Below are 25,352 nucleotides of genomic sequence, written 5' to 3' on the forward strand. Positions count from 1 at the left end.
AGATGTAAGCGGGAGCAGTGCTAGGGAGATGTAAATTGGGCCAGTGCTGTGGGGTGGGATGTGAAGGGGGCAGAGTTGTGATGTAAAGGGGGGCAATGCTGTGGGGGGGGGGCTGTAAAGGGAGGGGCAAGTGCTGTGGTGGGGAGATGTAGAGGGGGCAGTGCTGTGGAGGGAGATCTGGAAGGGGGCACTGGGAGATGTGGTGTAAAGGGGGGCAATGCTGCTGGGGGGGATTTGAAGCTGGCAGCGATGTAGGGGGGGAGATGTAAAGGGGGGCAGAGCTGTCTGTGGTGGGGAGATGTAGAGGGGCACTGCTGTGGAGGGAGATCTGGAGGGGGGCAGTGGGAGATGTGATGTAAAGGGGTGCAATGCTGCCGGGGGGATTTAAAGCGGGCAGCGCTGTGGGGGGGGGAGATTTAAAGGGGGGCAGAGCTGTCTGTGGTGGGGGGGTGATCTAAAGTGAAGCAGTTCTGTGAGAAGCGGGGGAAATGTAAAGGCAGGGGCAAGTGTTGTGGTGGGAAAATGTAGAAGGGGCGGAGGGAGATCTGAAGGGGGGTAGTGCTGTGGAGGGCGGGGGGGTGGGAGATGTGGGAGGGGACAGTGCTGTGGAGGGGGATCAGGAGAGGGGCAGTGTGAGATGTGATGTGTAGGGGGGCAATGCTGCCAGGGGAGGGTGATTTGAAGCAAGCTGTGTGTGGTGGTGGGGGGTGATTTAAAGTGAAGCAGTTCTGTGAGGGGGGGAGATGTAAAGGGAGGGGCAAGTGCTGTGGTGGGAAGATGTAGACGGGGCAGAGGTGAAAGGGGTTAGTGATGTGGGGGGGTGGGAGACGTGATGTAAAGGGGGGCAGTCCTGTTGGAAAAAATTGGAGCAGTGTTATGGGGTGTGGTGTGAAGCTGGCAGAGCTGTGGGGGGTGGGGGGAGATGTGATGGGGGGGCAATGCTTGGTGGGGGGGGGTAATTTTTTTTTTCAGCGAACAGTGCTGTGGGTAGGCAGATGTAAAGGGGCAGTGCTGTGAGGGAGGGACGTGAAGGAGGAAATGTAATGTAAATGGGGAGATGTAAAGGAGGCAGTGCTGGGGTGGGGGTAAAGTGGGGCAGTGCTGCAGGGGGGGGGTTAATTTGAAGTGGACCAGTGCTGTGGAGGGAGGTCTGAAGAGGGGCAGTGCTGGGGGGGGGTGTGATGCGATTTAAAGGGGGAGATGTAAAGGGGGACAGGTCTGGGGGGGGTGATTTAAAGTGGGCCAGTGCTGTGGGCGGAAGGATATGATGTAAAGGGGGGCAGTGGACACTAAGGTCAAGGGGAAACTAATGTGAAATGGGTGACTGGTGTGCGAGGGACTGAGGACACTGAGAACAAGATTGCGATATAAAATGAGGGGGGCTGTGATAGGAAGGATCTGAGACATCTCACAAACATGCGATTCGGACCTCTGCTGGAAGAAAATTTTACTGATCGGACCTCCATGAATTTTATTTCAATACCCCTGATGTAGGGAATGACAGATCCTCATGCACAACTCCCAGGAATCTGTCATTTAGGGGATTACAGATCCCCATTCATCATGAAAGAGATCACCGATACTCCCAATTTCCTACAAACAAAAAATGAGATACGCTTAATTACAGAAGACGCAGATTGTATCCAGTTTGTCCTGAAGCAAGTTAGGTAAGCCGGTGACTTTCTTGCTCCCCTCCCTCCTCTCTGGAAAGGTGTAACGCTGACAATGAGGAAGTAGAATTCGCGGCGCTGGTGACCCAGATAATTACTTAAGACTGACCCAGCCGGTAAGATTTACATATTCCTGTGGCCTTCAGTCCTTCACACCCTACGTCTTCCAAGAGTGATTCCTCCACGGGAAATTCCCATCTGACTTTCCCATGCAGCTGCCAGGACTCTCATTGTGACCCGAGCTTCTGATATGGACGGTTATGTGATTATGACAATGCCAGTACACAGGTATGTCAGCCTGTGGGACTTCAATGGCTCTACAACAGGGGAACTCAGCTTCAAGGCCGGCGACCGCTTCCAAGCCGTGGAAAAGACAGGGGACTGGTGGCTGGTGGACAGGATCAACGCCATCGGTGGTAAAACCGGCGAACGGGGATATGTGCCTATGAATTACCTAGCGGAGGAAGGGACGGTGGAGGAGCAGCAGTAAGTGCCAAGATTTGGGGGTTTTAAAATAAAGGTCTGGTAGGCGAAGAGTTTTAACGAGAGGAAAGAAAGGTGCCTGTGGAGGTCACAGTATTATAGCATTGGCTGAAACTGTGTTTACTTTTGATGTATTAGCTGTGTTTGCCGAGTAATCTGCAGTATAAAAAGGCGAATGTTTTCATGTTCCCTGTAGCCAGTGCTGACCTCTCCTTTACCAGGCTGTCATATTGATCCAGCAGCTTCACCCAAGTACCCAGGTCTCTCTCCTGACTTTAAGGGTCGCATGCTTGAAGCCACAGACAGCCAGGCAACAAACATGGTCAGGTCAGCAATGCACACCTCCTTATTTCTCTCTGTGCAGAGAGGGAGTCATAAAGCTAAAAGGCTGTGCGAGAAGCTTCAGGTGAAAGCTGAGCGATCACTGCTAAGGGCAGCTTTTTATTTGAAGTGTTTTACTTTGATTCCCTTTAAAGTGAACCTGTCACAGGGCAAGCCAGATTGCTGCAGTGTAAAGCAGACTGAAACAACATAGTCATCAAGTGTTCTTTATACATGCATTCTGTTTTTGCTAAGTAGGCAGCAGTGGAAATCTACTAGTTTGGATCTGTGATTCTATATCGGAGTTGGGGGCTCAGTGCACCACCAATTAGGGTTCAACATTAAACCAAGTTTACATTACACTGCACTGTTAGGATAATCATTATGAGGGGTTCCCACCATCCCTGTGCTGAGTTCCCAGGTCTGTACACCTGGTGTGCCCATTGAGGGGTTCCCACCATCCCTGTGCTGAGTTCCCAGGTTTGTACACCTGGTGTGCCCACTAAGGGGTTCCCACCATCCCTGTGCCTAGTTCCAGAGTCGGTACACTGGCTGTGCCCATTATAAGGGGTTCCCACCATTCCTGTGCTGAGTTCTCAGGTCTGTATACCTGCTGTGCCCATTATGAGGGGTTCCCACCATCTCTGTGCTGAGTTCCCAGGTCTGTACACCTGCTGTGCCCATTATGAGGGGTTCCCACCATCTCTGTGCTGAGTTCCCAGGTCTGTACACCTGCTGTGCCCATTATGAGGGGTTCCCACCATCCCTGTGCTGAGTTCCCAGGTCTGTACACCTGCTGTGCCCATTATGAGGGGTTCCCACCATCCCTGTGGTGAGTTCCCAGGTCTGTACACCTGCTGTGCCCATTATGAGGGGTTCCCACCATCCCTGTGCTGAGTTTCAAGCAGGAGCAAGAGCAGAGTCAGGAATGATGTCAGGGAGATCTCACTGTTACATCCAAGGCATACGAGAAATAGGGTGACTCAGCAAACCCAGCTCCACCTACAACTGACATATAACATTGGGGTGGAGAGATCCTTTAAATTGTAGGTGTGCAGTCTCCATCAGTTCTGGTAAGAAGGTGTAGCAGGAAAAGAAATTTCTGTGTGGTTTCCCAGCTACATACAAGCAAACACGGAGGCGCCCATTATACGGGAAAAAAAGGAAGATCACTTCCATGTGACGTGTGTGCACCTGTAGGGGGAGACACCAAAGAATGTTTCCTATTACAGAGAGAGGTTTAGATAATATTTATTATTGTCATATTGTATTCTTATTGCAAATAATAATAATAAAGAAGATGTATTAATGTTAGTAGCAGTAGTAGTAGAAGAGGTATATTATATATTTTATTATTATTATTATTATTATTATTATTATTTTATATTATTATTATATATTTTAATATTAATATACAATATTATAATTAGTAGTAATAATAATGATGATTATAAAATTATTTTGATTATTATTATTATATTTATGAATAATATGATAGAAAAAATAATGATGATAAAAAAATCATAACAATAATTATGCTATTTATTATATTAGATATAATAAAAATAAAATATAATCATAAAATAATAATATTAAATATAATAATAAATAGTATCGTTATTAGTAGTAGTAAGATTGTTATCATCATTAATATTTCTTCTATCTTAATAATCTTATATATAATAATAATATTTTTATTATTATCATTTTTATTATTATTATTACTACTACTACTACTAAAATACTGTATATTATTTTTGTTATTATTAATAAAACAAAATAATAAGAATAACATAAAATATTACCACTAATAATAATAAGAATAATACAAATATTGCAATAAATAATATTTCATTACTACTACTAATAATATTATTAATAACACATTTAATACTATAAAATAATAATACAAAATAATAGCAGCAAACAATTACATAATATATAATAATAGTACTACATCCTTTTATCATTGTTACTACTACTGCTAGTAATAATAGTATAAGATATAATGACACTGGGGTAAGGGTCCTTTCACACTGGGGCGGGCGTCGGCGGTAAAGCGCCGCTATTGTAAGCGGCGCTTTACCGTCGGTATGCGGCCACCAGCGGGGCGGTTTTACCCCCCGCTAGCAGCCGAGAAATGGTTAAAAACCACCGCAAAGCACCTCTGCAGAGGCGCTTTGCCGGCGGTATAGCCGCGCCGTCCCATTGATTTCAATGGGCAGGAGCGGTATACACTCCACTCCTTCACCGCTCCGAAGATGCTGCTGGCAGGACTTTTTTTACCGTCCTGCCAGCGCATCGCTCCAGTGTGAAAGCCCTCGGGGCTTTCACACTGGATACACAACAGCGGCACTTTCGGGTCGGTTTGCAGGCGCTAATATTAGCGCAATAGCGCCTGCAAACAGCCCCAGTGTGAAAGGGCTCTTAGGTCATGTGATCACATGGATACAAATGCACCTCCTTGTATCTCTTGAGGACCGTGTTGGTAAGATCTCCGCCCCCTGAGTTCCCAGCTCCGCCTACCTCCCCGCAGTGCATTCGATCTGCTGGACATGCAGTATAGTCTATTTCTGTGTTTCTCAACTCCAGTCCTCAACAGGTCATGTTTTCAGGATTTCACTCAGATGAAACGGCTGTGGTAATTACTAAGGCCCCTTTCACACTTTGTGCGACCTGAAAGTCGCGCAATTTTAACGCGACTTGAAGCAATGCCTGTGTAATGTTGTGGTCTAGGGACCTCAAGTCACCTAAGTAGCGCAGGGACTACTTTGAAGTCGGACAGATATGAGCGCTGCTCACTGAAAGTCATGGAGTACGACTTGTCATGCGACTTTGCATTCCCAAGTCGCAGGACAAGCCGCACACGTGTGAAAGGGGCCTTAGGCAGTGAAACTGATCAAATCACGTGTGCGAAATAATGGGGAGCCTGAAAATATGACCTGTTGGGGCGCCTTGAGGACTGGAGTTGAGAAACACTGCTTTATTTGATAGAACAGAGAAGTAATAGGATGACTGGAAGTGATCTTTCTGCCGAGAGGGGCAGGAGGAAGGAATTATGGGATGGGGGGGGGGGACACGGAACTCCATGTTGGGTGGGTTGGTCCTTTAAATTGATAATATCCTCAGACATTATCACCCTGAGAGGTGAGGACAAAAGACAGAACACACAAACTCCCAGACACCTTTGTTCTGCGGGTGATTATATATTGAAGGGGGCCTCTGAGCAAATGTTTACCCGGTAAAAAGAGTGGGAAAGTGCATGTATGTACAGCAACACGGATTACACGGGTGACACTGTATGATATGTGATTATCGGTTATCCTTCTTCATATCGACATCCGCTCCAGCACAGCAGATACAACGTGGACGAATAGCTTGAAGAGGACCTTTGCCTTCCTTCCAGCTCTGACAGTCTCATATTTCAGCTCACCCCTTTATAAAGGCAGATTACAGGGCTTACATACACACAGGTCTGTACTGTACACTGGGCTCAGAGGCTGCAATTATCGGGAAGGTGTTTGCACAGTGGAGGAGACTTTGTCCTCCTGTCTCAGATTACTCTCCTTCCTTCATCACTTTAAATGCACCCGCAGGAGAAGCCTGAGTTCAAGAGCCTGCCCGCCATAGGGGTGCACACCCCTCCTCCCCCCCCCTCTAATACTGGACACAACCAGCACAATCTACTTAGAGCCGGTGTTCTGTCGAGAAGTGCCCGGTATGTACTGCACGTGCGCCGTACAGAACCTCACAACAGCTGATTTGCCGATCAGCTGGAGTGACGTAACCAGGGCGCATGCGCACATCGTAGGAGGTATCTCTCGATGGGAGATACCATTTCACAGCCACAATTTAAACCTATACAAACAGCGGGGGAGACCGTAGTTCTCAGATTGTGCATCGCTGCTGCTGGAGGGCGGCTAGTGACCTGGTTGAAGAGCTGGTTTTGTGTCTGTGTTGCAACCGTCCTTTCACACAGACAAAACCGGCTGTTCAACACAGCAAACCCTCCCTGCACCACAGACAAAACCGGACCATCAGCACATTGTAAAGCCGCCCCGCAACAGCGAGGCACAATGTGAGAACTACGGTCTCCCCTCGCTGTTTGTATAGGTTTCAATTGTGGCCGTGAAATGGTATCTCCCATCAAGAGATGCCTCCTATGATGTGTGCCCTAGTTACGTCACTCCAGCTGATCTGAAAATCAGCTTAAGTGCGGCTCCGCCCTGCGCATGCGCGGGCACTAGTCAATTGGGAGCACTTCTCGACAGAACACCAGTAACCGGCCATCCACATTACAATGTCATTGTTCAATCTTTATGAGATCTACTGCCTGCTGTGCAGTATAAGGGCCTCCCTGATTGTATGATAATGTCACGGATTGCTCAGCTGGGCTCTCATATGACCCCGATCTCAAGGCGATTGTACAATCAGATTGTATAGTGTATGACCAGCTTCAGTCGCATCAAATAATTGGCTGAATGATCATATTAATAGGTGTGTTGCCACCTTCAGGTAGCTTCTGGAATGACACAATTTTGGTGAATCCTAAATACATCACTAAGGATGAGCTCCGGCGTGTTCGCACACCCCACGTGCAGAGCCCGCCAGGAAGTCGGCGCTAATCGCAGGCAGTGAGACATTGTCCCGATGCGCGGCTGCAGAGATCGGGAAATGTCTGACTGCCTGTGATTAGCGCTGTGCAGTGCCGACTTCCTGGCGGGCTCTACACGTGGGCTGTGCGAACACGCCGGAGCTCATCCTTATACATCACACGTCTCGTGTTCTCAGCGCAGCGTCACCATATCTCCCAACTGTCCCTGATCTCGAGGGACTGTCCCTGATTTGGAGCAATGTCCCTCTGTCCCTCTTTCCTCCTCATTTGTCCCTCATTTTGGTCTGATCTATAGAGTTGTATATAAAATGCACTTTTTATCAAAAAGTGTTTTCCCAGTGCTAAACCTTTCATCTGATTTCTAAATTGCTGCATTTGTAAATTCCAAAGGCCAATATAAAGGAATAGTAGTAGTTAAAAAAAAGCCCTTGTGGATTTAATTAACCATTTTTTGGGGGTTAATTCTACTTTTAAGGGGGTGTGGCAGGGGGTGTGTCCTATACCTACATACATTTGCTTGTAGGTGTCCCTCATTCCCATCCCAAAATGTATGGTGTCACAGGAGGAAGGAGATGATCTGATTGGTTGCTCTGTTTAACACAGACAACCCCCATCACACTGCTGTATAATAAGTGTACCTGTCTCCCCCAGATGGTTCTTCGGAGAACTCTCGCGGACGGAGGCCATCAAGCTGCTGATGAAAGACGGAAACACCACCGGATCCTTCCTGGTCCGCCAAAGCGAGAAGCAGGACTTTGTCTATGCCCTCTCAGGTAATTCATTGGGGGGATCATAGGAAGGAAGGGGATGGCAACAACCATGACAGTCCTGAGGCTTCATCTTTTCTGCGGGATTAAAGAGAAAAAAAATACGGATCTGTCAGTTATTCTACAAATCTATGACATGTCCCATCAAAGAGCAACTCCATCGTTTTATCACTAAAATAGGATTTTTACGTCATACTTACCTGTAATATCCTTTTCTTTGAGTACATCATGAGACACAGAGTCAGGCTAATATTCATTACCTACTGGGTTATACTTCATCATTAGGTGAATGGACACTCGTAGACCAAAAGGTCTTCAGAACAGGAAGTGATCCCCTATATAACCCCTCCCATACAGGAAGTACTTTAGTTTTGTAGCAAGCACTAAATCCTCAAAAAAGAGAGGAGAGATCTCTGTGTCCCATGATGTACTCAAAGAAAAGGATTTTAACAGGTAAGTATGATGTAAAATTCCTATTTTCTTTTTCATACACCACGGAACAGTCAGGCTAATATTCATTACCTGCTCGGATGTCCGAGAGCAATATCATTGAGGGGAGGGAGACACCCTGCCAAACAATAGCCATCAGAACTTATACGGCAGCCCCCAGTACACTGCGGCCGAAAGCTGAATCCTCAGCGGCTCGAACGTCCACTTGATAAAATTTTGTGAACATATGCACTGAAGACCAGGTAGCAGCCGTACAAATCTGAGCCACAGATACCTGATGGTGAAAAGCCCAGGAGGTTCCTACACCCCTGGTAGAATGAGCTCTCACCCTAAAGGGAGGAGATTTTTGTTTCAGACCGTAGGCCTGAATGATCAATTGGCGGACCCAATAGGTAATGGAAGCTTTGGAAGCTGCCTGCCCCTTCTTGGGTCCTTTTGGTAAAACAAAAAAGGAGTCTGATCCTCGGATCTCCGCAGATCTAGACAGATAAACCTTAACTGCCCGGACAACGTCCAAAGAATGCAGTCGTCTCTCCTCCGCCGAACGAGGCTGAGTGAAAAAAGAAGGTAAAATGAATATCCTGATTTAAATGAAATGCCGACACCAATTGGCAAAGTGGATGGAACAGGTCATAACACGACTCTGTCATGGTGAGGGAGCAGGTACGGTTCCCTGCAGGAAAGGGCCGCCAACTCCGACACCCTTCTAGCCGAGGTGATGGCCATCAGGAAGGTTAGTTTGCGTGATGGCAAGTCTAATGAAATTTCCTTAATAGGTTCAAATGGTTGTTTCTGTAACACAGACAGCACCAAGTTCAAGTTCCAAGGACATATAGGTGACCTAATGGGGGGAAGCAAGCGAGTTGCCCCCTGCATAAAGGTTTGGATCAGTGAATGGGAGGCTAAAGGCCTTTGGAAGAATACTGATAGGGCCGAAATCTGACCTCTGATTGTATTCAAAGCCAATTTGATTTCCACAGCTGACTGTAGAAAAGAGAATTCTCCCAATCACACATTTCCATGGATGCCATTTTTTGGCTTCACACCAAGCAATATAAGTCTTCCAGACCTTATGGTAGATCTTCCTAGTGACAACTTTTCTAGCATTCACTAGAGTAGACACCACTGGTCCCGAGATGCCACGGTCCTTTAACATCCTGGCTTCAATAGCCATGCCATCAAATTTAGAGACTGTAAATTGGGGTGGAATATAGGACCTTGAGACAGTAGATCGGGGTGACGTGGAAGCGTCCATGGCCTGTCTATTGTCAGTCTCACACTCTCCGGGAACCAGGGCCTTCTGGGCCAGGCTGGTGCCACCAGAATGACTGGAACCCCCTCTCTCCGAATCCTGTGCAAAAAATGTGGAAGGAGAGGGATGGGAGGGAAAGCATAAACCAGGTAGTACTGGCTCCATGGAACTACCAGAGCATACAGTGATGCATATTATGAAATTACTATGGTTTTTATTACTTTATTACTCAGCCAATATATCATGTTATTTACTAATCATGATTATTAATATTTGTATGCTATGTATAATGATGTATTTTATAACGTTCAATATGCTCGTTTGTATCCAATAAATGTTAGTTAAACTCAATTTATTCATTATACTTCAGTGGTGTTGTTTTCCTCTTTTCCCTACTTCCTTCCTTTGTTACAATGATCATCAGCGCTATCTACTGGCCACAATGTGACATTTTCCTGATCCACACATTTAGCCAGGAGATCGAAGCATGTATGGCCACGTTCACATCTGTGCGTGCAGAGAGCATGTGCAAGACGGCACGCTTTCCTGACACGCATAAACACGTGCTGCCCTATGTTATACAATGGGGAATTTCCGTATAGAGTGCATTACCATTAGACATGTGCACTGACAACAAATTTGTTCGTTTTCGTTTCATTCGTTTTTTTTTTGCTTTTTTTCGTAAATGCGGAAATATGAAAATTCGGATTTTCGGATTTCCAAATTTTAGAATTTTGGATTTTCTGATTTTAGAATTTTGAATTTTCGGAAATTCGAAATATCCGAAAATTTCAAAATCTGAAAAAAAAAAAAGAAAATCAGTAAAATTCGAAATAATAACTAATAATAACTAACTATTAAATTATACTGTAGGTATTGAAATTTCCTTTTAAATTTGGCTGTTTGTGAACGTAACGAATACAAATTTATCAGAAGATACGAATTATCCGAAATAATGAATGCCACATCTAAAAAAATGGAATGGAACAAATTAATAATAAATAATAATAATAATAATAACATTTTTTATTATTATTGTTATTTATTTTTATTAGATCGTTACATTCCATTTGTTTAGATACGGCATTCATTATTTCACATAATTTGTAACTTCGGATAAATTTGTACTCGTTACGTTCACCAACAGCCAAATTTGAAAGGATATTCCAATACCTATAATTTAATAATTAGTAATAGTTAAGTTATTATTAGTCATTATTTCAGATTTTTGGGTTTTGGAATTTTCAGATTTTCATTCTTTTGAATTTTCAGATTTTCATTCTTATTTTCGAATTTTCAAATTTTGAAATTCATTAATTTCCAATTTTCAAAATTTTCCAAATATCGAATTTCCGAAATTTCCAATTTCCAAATTTTAAATTTCCGAAATATTGAATTTTTCAGTTTCCGAAATTTTCGAATTTTCGGAAATTCGAATATTTGGAAATTCTAAATTCGAATATTCGGAAATTCTAAATTTCGGAAATCCAAAAATTCAGAAATTGAAAAATTTGGAAATTCTGAGATTTCGGAATTAACTAATTTCTCAAAATTTGTTTAACAAATTTGGAACTAAACGAATTGCACATGTCTAATTACCATAACACGCAGAACCGTATGGAAAAGTCATTAAGAGAACAATAATGGTTACTTTGCTCTTTCTTGTTAACAAAGTTGCGCATTTCATTATCGCAGTGCGAATCAACGACACAGTGAAACACTTCAAGATCCTGCGGGACTCCGTGGGAGATTACCACTTGAACACCAGCTCGTTCTTCCCGAATCTGAACAAGCTCATCGATCATTACCATGAGAAGCCGGTCATGAAGGGGCTGATGCTGACCAAACCTTGCCTGAAGGTGAGACAGCATTAAGGACAAGATCGATAGATAGATAGATAGATAGATAGATAGATAGATAGATAGATAGATAGATAGATAGATAGATAGATAGATAGATAGATAGATAGATAGATAGATAGATAGATAGATAGATATAAACTTGAATGGGGGCAAAATGGAATGATCAGTTTATCTTCTCTCCACATTGAATGTGTGATTCAGAAAAATACTGCATTATTGCCACTAGATGGAGCTGATGAACAAGTATTTATTTACAATAATCATCACCGCCATCTAGTGGCGGGAGAAAAAATAGCCTGAGAACATTCAGTTTCGCCTCCCATTCACACACACAGACTACATGTAGACGCAGACAAAGAGCTTTGTGCATTTTTTTTATAAATATACCCTATGTGTGCATTGCTTTTGCCTGCTGTTCCCCTTCCCCCAATTTATTGACATACCTTCTTAGAGCCAGTCTGTACGGAGAGTGTGGTCACCTGCTGACTCGGCACCATCCACAGGCAGCTTCATTTTTCAGTTGAAGCAGAAACACAAGGGGGCACCAGCTAAGTGATGCTGCACTTAGCTGGCGCCCCCCTTGCGTTCCTTTTTTTTGTAACTTCAGAGATTTTTCCTGTCTCAGGTGGAGCTGCCTACTGAAGTACACTTTCAATGGGATTTTTATGAACTCCTCGTGAACATTTTATGAGCTACCTATGTGCTATACACACATTTATCTAGAGGAGTAGAGGCCAACACATGTGGATGGTGCATTAGCATTTGTTTGTGCCACAATTTCAATTGTTGTTTGTAACTCTTCAGTTGAATCGAATGCAGTTTTACTTTAGCTAATTGTAGTAAGAGGATGTTTTTCCAGTCTTTTGAAGCATAAGAAGACAATAACTTCCCCCACACTCTGTCTCTGGGGATAGCTAACAGTGACTGAGGGAACATAGAAGAAATGGGGAGGGTCTACATAGGACTGAACTACCTAACACTAAACAGGAGAGGAGGACAAAGGAAGATACCAAAAGCACATAAGCGGCAATGGCTTAAAAGCACCACTAGATGGCAGGATACTACAGAAAAATGATAAGCTCAATAAAATACAATAAAAAATACACGGAAGTGGGGCAGAACAGTTCTGCATCCTGAATTTTGTATGCTGTGTTGATTGCCTCAGACATCTAGATTGTGAAGGTTTCCTTGACCTATCTGCTTTAGGATCTTTATGAACGTTGACTCAAAAAACACGCATAGTAAATCCCACAAGAAACACGCCCATCCCCTGACCGTGTCCTCTTCATATAAAGGGGTGGATGAAGGTTGCGAACGAAGGAGGAAGTTAAAGGAAAATTTCATTTCCAAGGACACCATGCACCAATCAGTGCCAAGACACAGCTCCCCGAGCCAAGACAAACAAAAGTCCAAGGACTTGGGGCTTTCATTCGTGCTGGTGACGATAAATAAAATGCCTGCCAACAATATAACAATACTATCAAGGTGTGATAAAACAGCTAATACAAAAAGTATAGGGAGGTCAGGACTGTAGAGCAGCAGGCCTCTCCCAGAAGGAAACTCTGCAAAGTCACGGGTCACATGACACACCTATAGTACATATAAGGCCCGCCCATGAGGGGAACCAAGTGTCACCCCTTGACCAATCACATGCCCCCAACAACACATACTATACTAGCCTGCAGTATAAATAGTTATGTTGACATAGTCATAGTCTTTAGAGTGGCTGCAGCAAGAAGACTGAGACTTTTTTTGAATTCTTCTAAGGGGCATTTTGCCACTGAAAAGTTTTAAATGGAGTGTCCTTTTTATACTTTGTATGTAACTCTATATATCTTTATCTCCTGAACATAGGATGAGCCAACGGCCACCGACCTGAATCGTCTACCTCTAGACGAGTGGGAGAGGCCCAGAGAAGAGTTTGTTCTTGGAAACAAGCTGGGTTCGGGAAATTTTGCGCAGGTCTATGAAGGCTACTGGAAGGGGCGAGTGAAGTTTAAAGTGGCCATTAAAACCATAAAGCAAGGTAAGCCGAACAAGCCTTTCACTCTAAGTTGGCCAACCAAGGGGGCATAATGGAGGTTGTGATATGGGGAATATTTAGCTTCGGTCTCCCAAGCAATGGGCTCCTCAGGCTCACTCAGCCTATGCTTGCAGGCCACTCACTGCACAGTCCCCACTCCTGGTCTCTGGATAGGGTTCTCCCAGCACCCAGGGCTCTCCCACCTCTCCGGAACAAAGGACTGCCTTCAGCCCCCTTTATGGATTCATAACCACCTCAGCTTTATCTGTCACTCCGGAAACCCACTCCGCACCCGTCCCATGGCCACAGGCAGTGGTTCTTAGGCCTATGCCCCTGTGTGCATGCAAACGTCTTTCTTAATAGACCCGATCCGGAATTACAAAACCCAGAGAAAACTTAAAGCTTTCTTCGCTTACATGCTGGAGCTTCTCAAACAGGACTTTTGAAAATCCTGTGTCATCTCTAGACCAAAAGACTAAACTTGTACGGTGGCAGGGCCTCCCACAGTCACAGAAGTGAAAAAAAATTGTCCAAGTTTCCACCAACGTCCAACTGGAGACCAGCTTCCATTCCTTTTTTAGTGCAGGGTCAAAACATTTTTAAGAAATACCTTTTATTGACCTCCTGTTTTGATACATCATCTCCACCATGAGAAGGGGACAAAAGGATGTTGAGTCAAGAAATTCTTCAAGGCTGGGAAAACTTCAAGTGGTTGCATAAAAATTCAACATTGGTAGGTCTTACCAGAAGGTGGAGTTACTCTACTGAATGCTCATTTGCTTTTTGCTGTCAATTGCTTGGACATGAGGAGATCCAACATCTAAACCTATTCTGCATTGGCCATTTCAACCAAGTTAAAGTTCTAAAAAATTATTTCTATCCAAATGGACATGGTCAACCGACCCCTCCAAAATACAACACATTTATCTGGTGGGGAAAGGAAGTCCTAAAAGTCGGAGGACCTCACAGCAAAACCCTGTAAGGGGGTGTATGAGACCCTCAGCCTGGGCTCCAACCAGGCCACGCACCCCAACATGTTTCACTATGCCCCTGGAGCTTAATCATGAGGATTCATCCGGGGGTAGAGTGAAATATGTTGAGGGGCTTGGCCTGGTTGGAGCCCTGGCTGAGGCTGTCATACCTCCTTACAGGGTTTCGCTGTGATGAGTGACTTTTATGACTTCCTTTCCCTGCTAGATGTTTTGAGCTGGGATGAGCTCTGTCTTTTTTGGCACTCCTAGCAGTTTGTCATGCAAGAGGACATGGTGGAGCCTTGAGTGGCGCCTGCCATTTTTGTTGTGGGTCACATTTATCTGGTGACTACAGATAACTGGTAAGGTTTCCCTTCCTTTTTTATTATTATTTTTTTTAAGGGGCAAATATAGGTAAAGCCCATGTAAGATCACATTGGCAATACAATGGAAAATTAGGAGACAAGGTATAAAAGAATACTACATAGGAGTCAGGAAATGGAGAAGACAAGCAGGACCCCCGCAAAGAAAGAGGGGGGCATGTAGGGAAAAAAAGGGGGGAAGTTCTGGAGAAACTAAAGATCACGTTTCCCTTCATTTTTCACTGCGTGGGTAACAGTTAGAATCTTTGTAATACTTTTACTGCTGTCTGGAAGATTTGCCCTCACTTCCTGTTATGTCACAAGGACAGCAAGTTACAGGAAATCTCCTCAATGGGGACACAGATTTGGTTTCTATTGGGTGATTCCCCATCACTGTCTGGGTGGGTGGTTGCTGGTACAAGAAGTGAGGACCAATATGTGCATATGTATTGAGCTTTACTACAGCATGTAATGAAGGAGAGGTCATCGCTGCAGATCCACTAAATGGAGAAGAATGTGACAGTCTCAGCCTGGGCTCAAGCCAGGCCATGCCCCCAATGCGCTTTGCATCCGCCCACCAGAGCTTAATCATGAGAAAGCCAATCTGTGCATGTGTATTGAGCTTTACTACAGCCCACATAGAGCAGCCTTTCTCAACCTTTTCAACAAAGAGGAACCCTTAAAATTACTTTCCAGTCTTAGGGAACCCCTGCTAAAAATGGCTACATCTCCAGCTCATGATACATTAGTGTGATGGTCATTGGAAAGAAGGATCCTTACACTTGTGGGCACTGGGAAGAATTACCAGCTTATTGATAGTTAAAAAGATCAGTGGTGTCAGTGGGAACTTATCTGAGAGACAGAAATTGCTCATTGCTCAAGGAACCCCTAGCAACCTCCGCTAGAGGAACCCTATGGTTGCATAGAACCCTGGTTGAGAAACCCTAACATAGAGGGACTTGGTATGATGGCACTCAATTTTTTGAAGGATGTCATTTATACGAATGACTACTAGAGGGCAGTGCAACCAAAAGTAACTGCTTACTTACTTGTTCCTAAGGCTGCATTCACACCTGAGCGTACCGTTTTTGAGCGTTTCTTCCGGCGTTTTGTAGCGCGTTTTTTCGGGCATATTTGTGCGTTTCCATACAGCGTTGCGTTTTTGAGCTTTGCCGGTTTTTTTTATTAGCCAATAGGAAAAATGATCATCTGCTTCATCATTTGTTGCTATGTTTTTAGATTTTGTCATCTGCTTCCTACTCCAAAAACGCCCAAATCTGCCCGATTCGTGCGACAAAAAAGGGTCCAGAACTTGTTTGAGCTTCAGGCGTAGGGCTTCAGGTGACTTGGAGTGGAGATGTGAACCATCTCCATGGAGAATAATGGATTTTTTCCCCTCAAGCATTTTGTAGCTTGAGGCTTCAAGCTACAAAACGCTCAGGTGTGAATGGAGCCTTAGTGCTGCAGCTTCTGACCACAAGATGGTAGGCAGTGCATAGTGGTGTCTGTGCAGACCTTCTCCTTCCTCCTTGGTCAAAGTTTTCTAACATGAACATGGAAAAATTGTGAGAACCTGTTATTCTTGTGAATGTTGGTGGAACATGTTTAGGGGTCCCAAGCCTACTCTTACAGCTGTCAACAGTACAAGTGTCCCCATTAGAAGATGTCCCGTGTATTCCTGTTCTGATGACAGCTGTATAATGTTGGCATTCCCTTCACTTCCCGTGACAGTAGTCACCTGGAAAAATATAGTTGTAATTGTCTCTGCTTGGAACCGTGTCCCCAGTGGCGAGGGTTCCAACCTCTTCCCACTCTGTCCCACACAGGAAAAAAGAAAAGTATTGGTTTGCATTTGTTGTTCAGTGTGTGTCCTGCAAACCTCAGTGTGCAATCATGTTCCTTGGCCTTCGTGAAATATTCTAACACAGCCTTCTTCCATCACACCCTAGATATGACCAACCGTGAAATCTTCCAGAAGGAAACCGCGTTTCTGAAGACACTACGCCACCGGAACCTGCTGTTCCTGTATGCTGTGTGCTCCATAGGGGATCCGTATTATATAGTGACGGAGCTCCTCACTAAAGGGGACCTCCTGCATTTCCTGAGAGGTGAGTGGGACCTTCACTTTCTCGTGTGTGCAACAATGAAAACGTATTGCGTAAACTGGAGGTGAACCAGGCTTGGAATTGGCAGAAAACTGCCACGTGTATGGGCAGATTAAGTGTTGTCAGTTGTGAGCAATGTCTAAGGCAGCCCATACCCAGTGGGTTGTAAGTGCCTTGATTCCCTCATCCACACATGTGATAAAGATGGGGTCATTCCTCCCGCTGTGGCATTGTATTCTGATAGTGAGCCTTGCCTGCTGTCAGAATACAGTGATTAGTGGTACTGGCTACAGCCAGCGGCACTAATCGTTTGGGAAAAAAACAGGCAGGCTGGTTGTACACAAGTCAACTGGTCCCTGCTGAACCGACAGAATTTCAATCCATGTATGGCCAGCTTAACCCTGTCAAGAAAAGCCTGCCCTTCCCATTGCATGTAGTTGATTTTAGCAGGACATACACTATATTACCAAAAGTATTGAGACACCTGCCTTTACACGCACATGAACTTTAATGGCATCCCAGTCTTAGTCCGTAGGGTTCAATATTGAGTTGGCCCACCCTTTGCAGCTATAACAGCTTCAGCTCTTCTGGGAAGGCCGTCCACAAGGTTTAGGAGTGTGTCTATGGGAATATTTGACCATTCTTCCAGAAGACCATTTGTGGAGGTCAGGCACTGATGTTGGACAAGAAGGCCTGGCTCGTAGTCTCTGCTCTAATTCATCCCAAAGGTGTTCTATCGGGTTGAGGTCAGGACTCTGTGCAGGCCAGTCAAGTTCCTTCACCCCAAACTCGCTCATCCATGTCTTTATGAACCTTGCTTTGTGCACTGCTCCAAACCATTTGGTGGAGGGGGGATTATGGTGTGGGGTTGTTTTTCAGGGGTTGGGTTTGGCTCCTTAGTTCCAGTGAAGGGAACTCCTAAGGCGTCAGCATACCAAGACATTTCGGACAATTTCATGCTTCCAACTTTGTGGGAACAGTTTGGAGATGTCCCCTTCCTGTTCCAACATGACTGCGCACCAGTGTACAAAGCAAGGTCCATAAAGACATGGATGAGCGAGTCTGGGGTGGAGGAACTTGACTGGCCTGCACAGAGTCCTGACCTCAACTCGATAGAACACCTTTGGGATGAATTAGAGTGGAGACTGCGAGCTAGGCCTTCTCATCCAGACTGGGATGCCATTAAAGTTCATGTGTGTGTAAAGGCAGGTGTCCCAATACTTTTGGTAATATAGTGTATCTCTACGCTGAGCTGACAAGATGATAAACTAGATTTTCTGCTATGCTGGTCATGTGTTGTGAGATGTCATCACTTTCCATCAGCAAGAGATTTTGGATAAATTAATTACAACTCCTTCATCAAAAGTTCCTCAAAATAACCTCAAATTTGCTTTATGGTGTTTTTTTTCAGGGATTCTATTGTTTTTGTATTTTTTTCATTTTTAAATGTTATTATTTTTTAAGTTGTTGGGGATTTTGTTTTGTATTTTTTATCCTTTAGTTTTTTGTTTTTTTTGCATTGTGTTTTTCTCTTTTTTGGCTTGTGTTTTTCTGTAGTGTTTTTTTTTCTCCATATTACTGTTTTGATATTTGTTTTGTTTTTTATTATTTTTTGATTTTATTGTTGTGTTTTTTTTATTTATTTTTTTTATATAATGTTGAATTTTACTGTTTTGTGCTTTTTGGATATTTCTTATTTTGTATTTTTATTTTTTGTTTTTTTTTGGGGGGTGGGGGGGGTCTTTAATTTTTTCGTATCTTATTACTTTGTTTTCGGGGTATTTTGTGGTTTTGTTTTTTTTTCAGTCCATGTCTCCATGCTTTATTTTGCTGAGAAATCACTGCGAAAATGACCCTCTAGCATTTCTGGCCGTGGCCATCTTGAGTAAGGGCAGATGATTCATGTAGCATTTACTTCTTGGAATTCACCTGCCCTTAGCTTAGGCATGCAGGCACAAGTTTTTGTTTTTGATTTTATCGTTTTGTGCTTTTTCTTTTTTTTTTTTAGATGCTATCATTTTGCATTATTATTATGTTTTGTATTTGATTGTTTGTTTTTTTGGGAGGGGGGGGGGGGGGTTTAATGTTTTGTGTTTTTTTTTTTTTTTGTATTTTATTGTTTTTTGGGTCTCCGGTCTTTGCTGCCAATCGCTCATCTTCTTTGTTCTTCCTCAGATGGTGAAGGGAATGAGCTGAACTTGGATGGCCTCCTGGATATCGCAGGACAAGTCACAGACGGGATGCATTACCTAGAAGCCAAGAATTGTATCCACCGAGACTTGGCCGCCCGAAACGTGCTGATTGGCCAGAACAACATCTGCAAAATCGCCGACTTTGGCTTAGCCAGGATCATCCCGGTGAGAAAGACGGCTACATTCTATTCTATTGTTTTTTTCTATTTGAATTTTGGAAAATGGTTATATTCTTTCTATTTCATTCTATTGTTTTTTTTTTCTTTTCTTTTTTCGGAGATGGTTATATTCGATTTCATTCTGTGCTATTAATTTTTTTTCTATTATATTCTCTTCCTTTTTTTTTTCTCTTCTATTTTGTTCTTTTCTATTTTATTATGATCTATTATTTTCTATTTTGTTCCATTCTTGTATTTTCTATGCTATTCCCTTAGTTTCTAATCTATTTTAGTCTATTCTTTTATTTTCTATTCTATTATTTTATTTTCTATTGTATTCTATTCTTTTATTTTCTATTCTATTCTGTTCTGTTTTACTCTATTCTATTCTGATCTTTTCTATTTTACTATTTTTTCTTTTCTATTATATTCTTTTCTATTTTATTCCTTTATTTTCTATTCTATTCCATTCTATTCTTGTTTTCAAATGTGATTCGAATTTGAATTTCGGACAAATTTCGTTTCATTATTTCAGTTTCGTTTAAATTCATTACTATTGTAATTCGGAAATTGAGATGTATGTGTTTTAGTCTATTCTTTTCTATTCTATTATTTTATTTTATTTTCTATTGTATTTTGTTCTATTCTACTCTGATCTTTTCTATTCTATTCTTTTTTTCTTTTCTATTGTGCTATTCGTTTATATTCTTTTCTATTCTATTCCATTCTAGTTTTCAAATTTCGGCCGAATTTCATTTCGTTATTTCAGATTCATTTAAATTCGTTACTATCGTAATTCTGAAATTTGGATACATCCGAATAACGAAATATTTGTCCAAATTTCGAATGGTGACGAAACAAACCGCACATGTCTAACTGATCCTACGATGGTGTCACGTTGGTTAAAATAAGAAAAATTCTAACATCCTCATCCTGCTTGAAGTCAACCGCTAAAAATTTCTGTATTTTCTCCTTTAAGGATGACTCCTATATGTCCCATTCTAAGGAGCTCCCATACAAGTGGACCGCCCCTGAGGCCCTGGAGTTTGGACGCTTCACCCTAAAGTCTGATGTCTGGTCCTTTGGCGTTCTTTTACATGAGATCATGTCCCGGGGAATAATCCCCTATCCAGGTAATTATCCGCCTATACCTGCTTCTTCCCATCATCACAGATCACATGACTAAATGCCCCGGCATTCTGTCACATGACCAGTCTTCATGTGTATAAGGTCAGGGGTTTCCCTGAGACGTGTAAAGAATTTAGTGGTCCTGTAATCATAGTCAAATTTAGCAATGAACGAGAGGGCTGGGGGTCACATCATTTCACTTTAGGTCCTTATCAGTCCCCATTCACACTTGTGTGACTTGTTATGCGACTTCAGACATCAAAGTTGCATGACAAGTTGTACCCCATGTTTTCCAATGATAACCATTCATATGTGTGTGACTTAAAGTCACAGAGACCTCAAAGTAGTTCATGCACTACTTTGGTCATGCGACTTAAAGGGCTCTCGCTGCTATCAATCAAATCCAATGACGCGGGCGCCGGGGGGCGGGGCCGAGTCTGGCATTCGTGTCTGTGGATGCAAATGCTGGACTCGGGAGCGCGCCCGCAAGGTAACCCCCTCGGGTGATCGCTTCTCTTAGGGGGTTATCTGATGTGGGGAGGAGCTGCGAGAGCCGCCGGGGGACCCCAGAAGAGCAGGTTCGGGGTCACTCTGTGCAAAACGAGCTGCACAGTGGAGGTAAGTATGATATGTTTGTTATTATTAAAAAATAAAAAACGATCCTTTACAATCACTTTAAGTTCCATAGACAGCAATGTAAAAGTGGGATAGTTCCCCCAAGGGGTTTTTAAGCAGCAATGTTAATGGATCAAAAAACAGCAGATAATTATAAAAGGTCTTTATTGTAACAATATGAAATTGTTGTGATCCAGTTAAAATATGAGCTCTGGTTATATGATAAAATACATATTTCACAAAGTAGCGATGGGGGATTATTGACTCTAAAGAATTATATCAAAAGACTCAGAATTCAAAACATTTCATGGTGCACAAACATCTATGTACACAACAATAATATATTTACCGCTAGAAACATGCTGCAGGTGCCGTCTCCCCTTCTTTCTGAAAGTGTTAAAAGCGTGGCTTCTTGCAAGCCCCTCTGGGCTGGATCACTTTCTGAGGAGACGGATCACGGAGTCTTCTGGACCATTTAACTTTTTTACATTTCTGGTTGTAGGATCTTATTTCCAAAATTCCATTTTCTAGCGGTAAATATATTATTGTTGTGTACATAGATGTTTGTGCACCATGAAATGTTTTGAATTCTGAGTCTTTTGATATATTTTTTTAGAGTCAATAATCCCCCTGAGGAAGACTAAGACTGTATGGGTCGAAACGCGTTGGGGCACTAATGTGGCTGACATTCTGCAATGTAATGTTTTGCTCTATCATGTGAACATCGCTACTTTGTGGAATATGTATTGTATCATATAACCAGAGCTCATATTTTAATTGGAACATGACATTCAATTTCATATTTTTACAATAAAGATCTTTTATATTTAGCTACTGTTTTTTGATCCATTAACATTGCTGCTTAAAAACCCCTCGGGGGGATTTTCCCATTTTGTCTTGTTTTGGGGTATGGAGCGTTAAGCCTCGTACACACGATACGATTGTTGGCCAAACGAGCGTCTGATTTTTGTCAAAAGTCTGTGTGCCAGGAACTTGTCTTGCATATTAACGGTACGCAAATTGTTGTTCGACAAGATGAACGTAGTGACATATTATGAGGATGTTCAGCTCTTGAGCGCCACCCTTTGGGCCCCTTCTGTTAATTTTGTGTTTGGTGAGCATTGATTCCGAGCATGCGTGTTTTGTACTTTTGACTATTTCTGTGATGGATTTTTGTACTGACCATACAAAAATCAGACGTGGAGCCGTTGTCCGCCGAAAATGTACTAGCCTCTCATCCAACATTTGTTGGACGAAAATTTGAAAACAATTGTCTAAAGGAGCGTACTAACGGTAAGAATTTAGGACAACAGTCTGTCAACAGACAATCCCCTGCCAACAATCGAATCGTGTGTATAAGGCTTCAGTATCTCTCACATATGTGTTTTCTCGACTTAGATAATGCAATGTAAACCCTCAAAAGTCGCAAGAAAGTCGTAACCGATTGTTATACATGCAACAGTTGTGCAACAGTTCTCCATTATCATTGGTCAAAGTCAAAGTCGCAGCTAAGTCACACATCCAAAGTTGCGTCAAAGTCTTGCTACTTTGGAGTCGTACTAGTATGAATAGAGCCTTAAAGTGAACCTGGGCTTTGCTAATACACCACCACCACCACCACCGGGAGGGAAAACCTGGGGGAACTCCATATATTCTGGTAATGTAAAAGTAGTTCTTAAGGGTCCAGCCAGGTGTGCCTAGATTAGGTGCAGTCTGGGACAATGATGTCATCAGTCTGCTGCAGGAAGAAGCATTCTTTACCCAGTGACCCTGGAGGATGCCTGAACAAAGATAGCACTTTGCTTCCCCTGACATTGCCCCCATCTGTCTTCCTCTCCAGAAGCAATGTGATCCATGTGAGAAAACTGGAAAACTAGTTCAGGCTTCCTACATCAGCATTATTCATGTATCTGCTGAAGGCAAGGATATTGACCACCTATTGACTTGCTCCGTCTGAGCACCTTCCTCCCAAGCCTTGCAAAATGCTTTCGCCGAGGCTCCACCCCATAACCGACCTCCCTTTTCTTTCCCACAGGTATCCCCAACTCTGAACTGCTTCAGTACCTCAAGAAAGGCAAAAGGCTGAGCATTCCAGAGAACTGCTCGGAAAAGATCTACAAAGTCATGCTGGAATGCTGGAATGCCAATCCGCACAAGAGGCCGACGTTCGGAGAACTGAAGATCACCATAGACAACCTGGCCAACTACGAGCCGTCAGAGGAGTCCCCCAAACCCATCAAGCCCAAAGGCTTTATGGCCATGCTGAAGAGGAATGCCCACTGACCAATGGCAAGACAGGAAAATAAAAATCTCAGGACTCTGGATGGACAATTAATTAAAGGCCAACTTTGCTCAAAAGAGAAGAAGAGCGCTTCTCTAGAATACCTATTACCTGAATATGAATTTTCCTTCTCCATCCTGACCAGAGCGTAATGACATTTCCCATGCCTGTGATTCTGTGTCTGGACCTCGCCTCTTTAGGGCCATTTACACCTGTGTCTCGGTGTGTTGCCACAACACACAAGTGTGAATGGGCCCTAAAGTGAGCATCATGGCTGGTGTGGACGACATGCACGGAGCCCTCCTCGCATTGCTGGCTGGACCCTTGGCTTCATCCTTACATGGAAGCTGAGGCGTTGGCTCGGCTGTCTGTACTGCAATTCATTTTAGCCAGCTGTCAGGCTGATGTGAAATTTCAACTGGTGTGGAGTATGTTTTGAATGGAGCAGGATTACAGGCGACTCCAGAGCAGTTTACAATTGTTTATGTTATATAAACTGTATATAAAGAGAGATATATATATAGAGATAGATAGATACACGCGCACACACACTGTATATCTATAGAGCTTCTTCTGATGAAATGACTGAGACAATTTATTGTGTATCCAACATTTGCTTCCGTTGATTTTTATTGCTGTCGGTGTCCCCACTCTCTATTAGTCCTGGTGTCACTGGGACAGGAAGTGATTGAAAACTCACTTTACCGGAGTCACCAGAACTGCAGGTGAGGGGAAAAATACCTGTTGTGGCGGCAGTTATAAGAGGATTTCCCCTCCCTTTGAAAGCCTTTTCTCTCACTTCTTGTTATGTCACCAGGACAGGAAGTGAAAGGGAAATCTCCCCGGCAGAGACACAAAGAGCACTGGACAAAGTACACAAAGCACACTGATATTTAATGAAGAACACACATGGCTTTTGTATGTTGTACTGACAATTAATAGGGGATTTCACCTGACTTGAAAGGATTTTCTCTCACTTCCTGTTGTGTCACCAGGACAGGAGGTTAAGGGAAATCTCCTTGGCAGAGGCACAAAGAGCACTGGAGAAAATACACAAAGCACACTGAGATTTAATGAAGAACACACATGACTTTTGTATGTTTTGCTGACAATAGGGGATTCCACCCACCTGGAAAGGATTTTCTCTCACTTCCTGTCATGTCACCAGGACAGGAAGTGAAAGGGAAACCTCCCCAGCAGGGACACAAAGAGCACTGGACGAAGTACACAAAGCACCCCGAGATTCAATGAAGAACGCATGTGGCTCTTGTATGCAGACAATATTTATTAAGCATGGCGTTAAGCTTTACATATATTATCAAAAAGCCAAAAACGTTTTGTTGCACAGGGAAGGGTTAAACCCCTGTCAGGTTTGTTTTGTCATCTCATTGAGGGGGGATTTCCATTCACTCCCTCTCTCAGAAACACAACAGGAAGTGAGAGGAAAAGAGTCAAAAGTGAGAGGAAATCCACTCCTAGACAGATGTCACCAAGGTCAGTGTCCCCATTGGAAGATTACCCCTTTGCTCCTGTTCTGGTGACAACTTTAAATTGTGCATTTCTCATCAGTTTTAGTCCCAGAGACAATGGTCACCAGGATTAATAGACAGGGTGAATCTTCCCAGTGGGGACAGAAACAGCAATAATAACCTGACAGACGATCTAACCCTTCCACACTCCATCCAAACCTGAAACACTACCTATAGATAAGCACTGAAATAGGAACAAAGTATTAATATTTCAGTATTGGTGTATATTAAACGTGTGATATGAGGAGCTGTGTGTGTGATTATTACTCCCACTCCGGAAAATAGACTTCTGTTATCTTACTGGAGAAATACATGTAAAGGGGAGTCCTCCAGCAATTATTATTTGGCTTATAGGTGGGGGGGGAGCACTGAGGTTCCATAGAGGGAATCAGGAAGTATACCTTTAGCCTGATCTGGTTTATCTGATTTTCACACGCTTGCTGTTATCATATTATAAGCACATAATTATATGTGCTCCCTCTAGTGGCTGCCTGTATATTACTGTGACGTTCATCCTCCCTGATGACTGAGCCCATAGACCTGCACTGACTGCACCATTCACACCCAT

The 25,352-nt window shown here is 43.3% G+C and overlaps 1 protein-coding gene across 1 annotated transcript; it reads left to right on the top strand.

Moving 5' to 3' along the window:
• The first annotated feature begins 1,706 nt into the window (after window positions 1-1,706).
• LOC141114018 (protein-tyrosine kinase 6-like) lies at window positions 1,707-25,031 on the top strand. Its single transcript, XM_073607440.1, has 8 exons — window positions 1,707-2,156; window positions 7,741-7,862; window positions 11,254-11,417; window positions 13,275-13,446; window positions 16,726-16,884; window positions 19,057-19,238; window positions 20,211-20,364; window positions 23,010-25,031. Exons 1-8 carry the CDS (start codon window positions 1,921-1,923, stop codon window positions 23,255-23,257), a joined length of 1,437 nt encoding a protein of 478 aa, XP_073463541.1. The 5' UTR covers window positions 1,707-1,920; the 3' UTR covers window positions 23,258-25,031.
• The last annotated feature ends 321 nt before the right edge of the window (window positions 25,032-25,352 follow it).

Source organism: Aquarana catesbeiana, linkage group LG12, assembly GCF_042186555.1.
Source record: "Aquarana catesbeiana isolate 2022-GZ linkage group LG12, ASM4218655v1, whole genome shotgun sequence".
In the NCBI taxonomy this organism is placed as follows: Eukaryota; Metazoa; Chordata; class Amphibia; order Anura; family Ranidae; genus Aquarana; species Aquarana catesbeiana.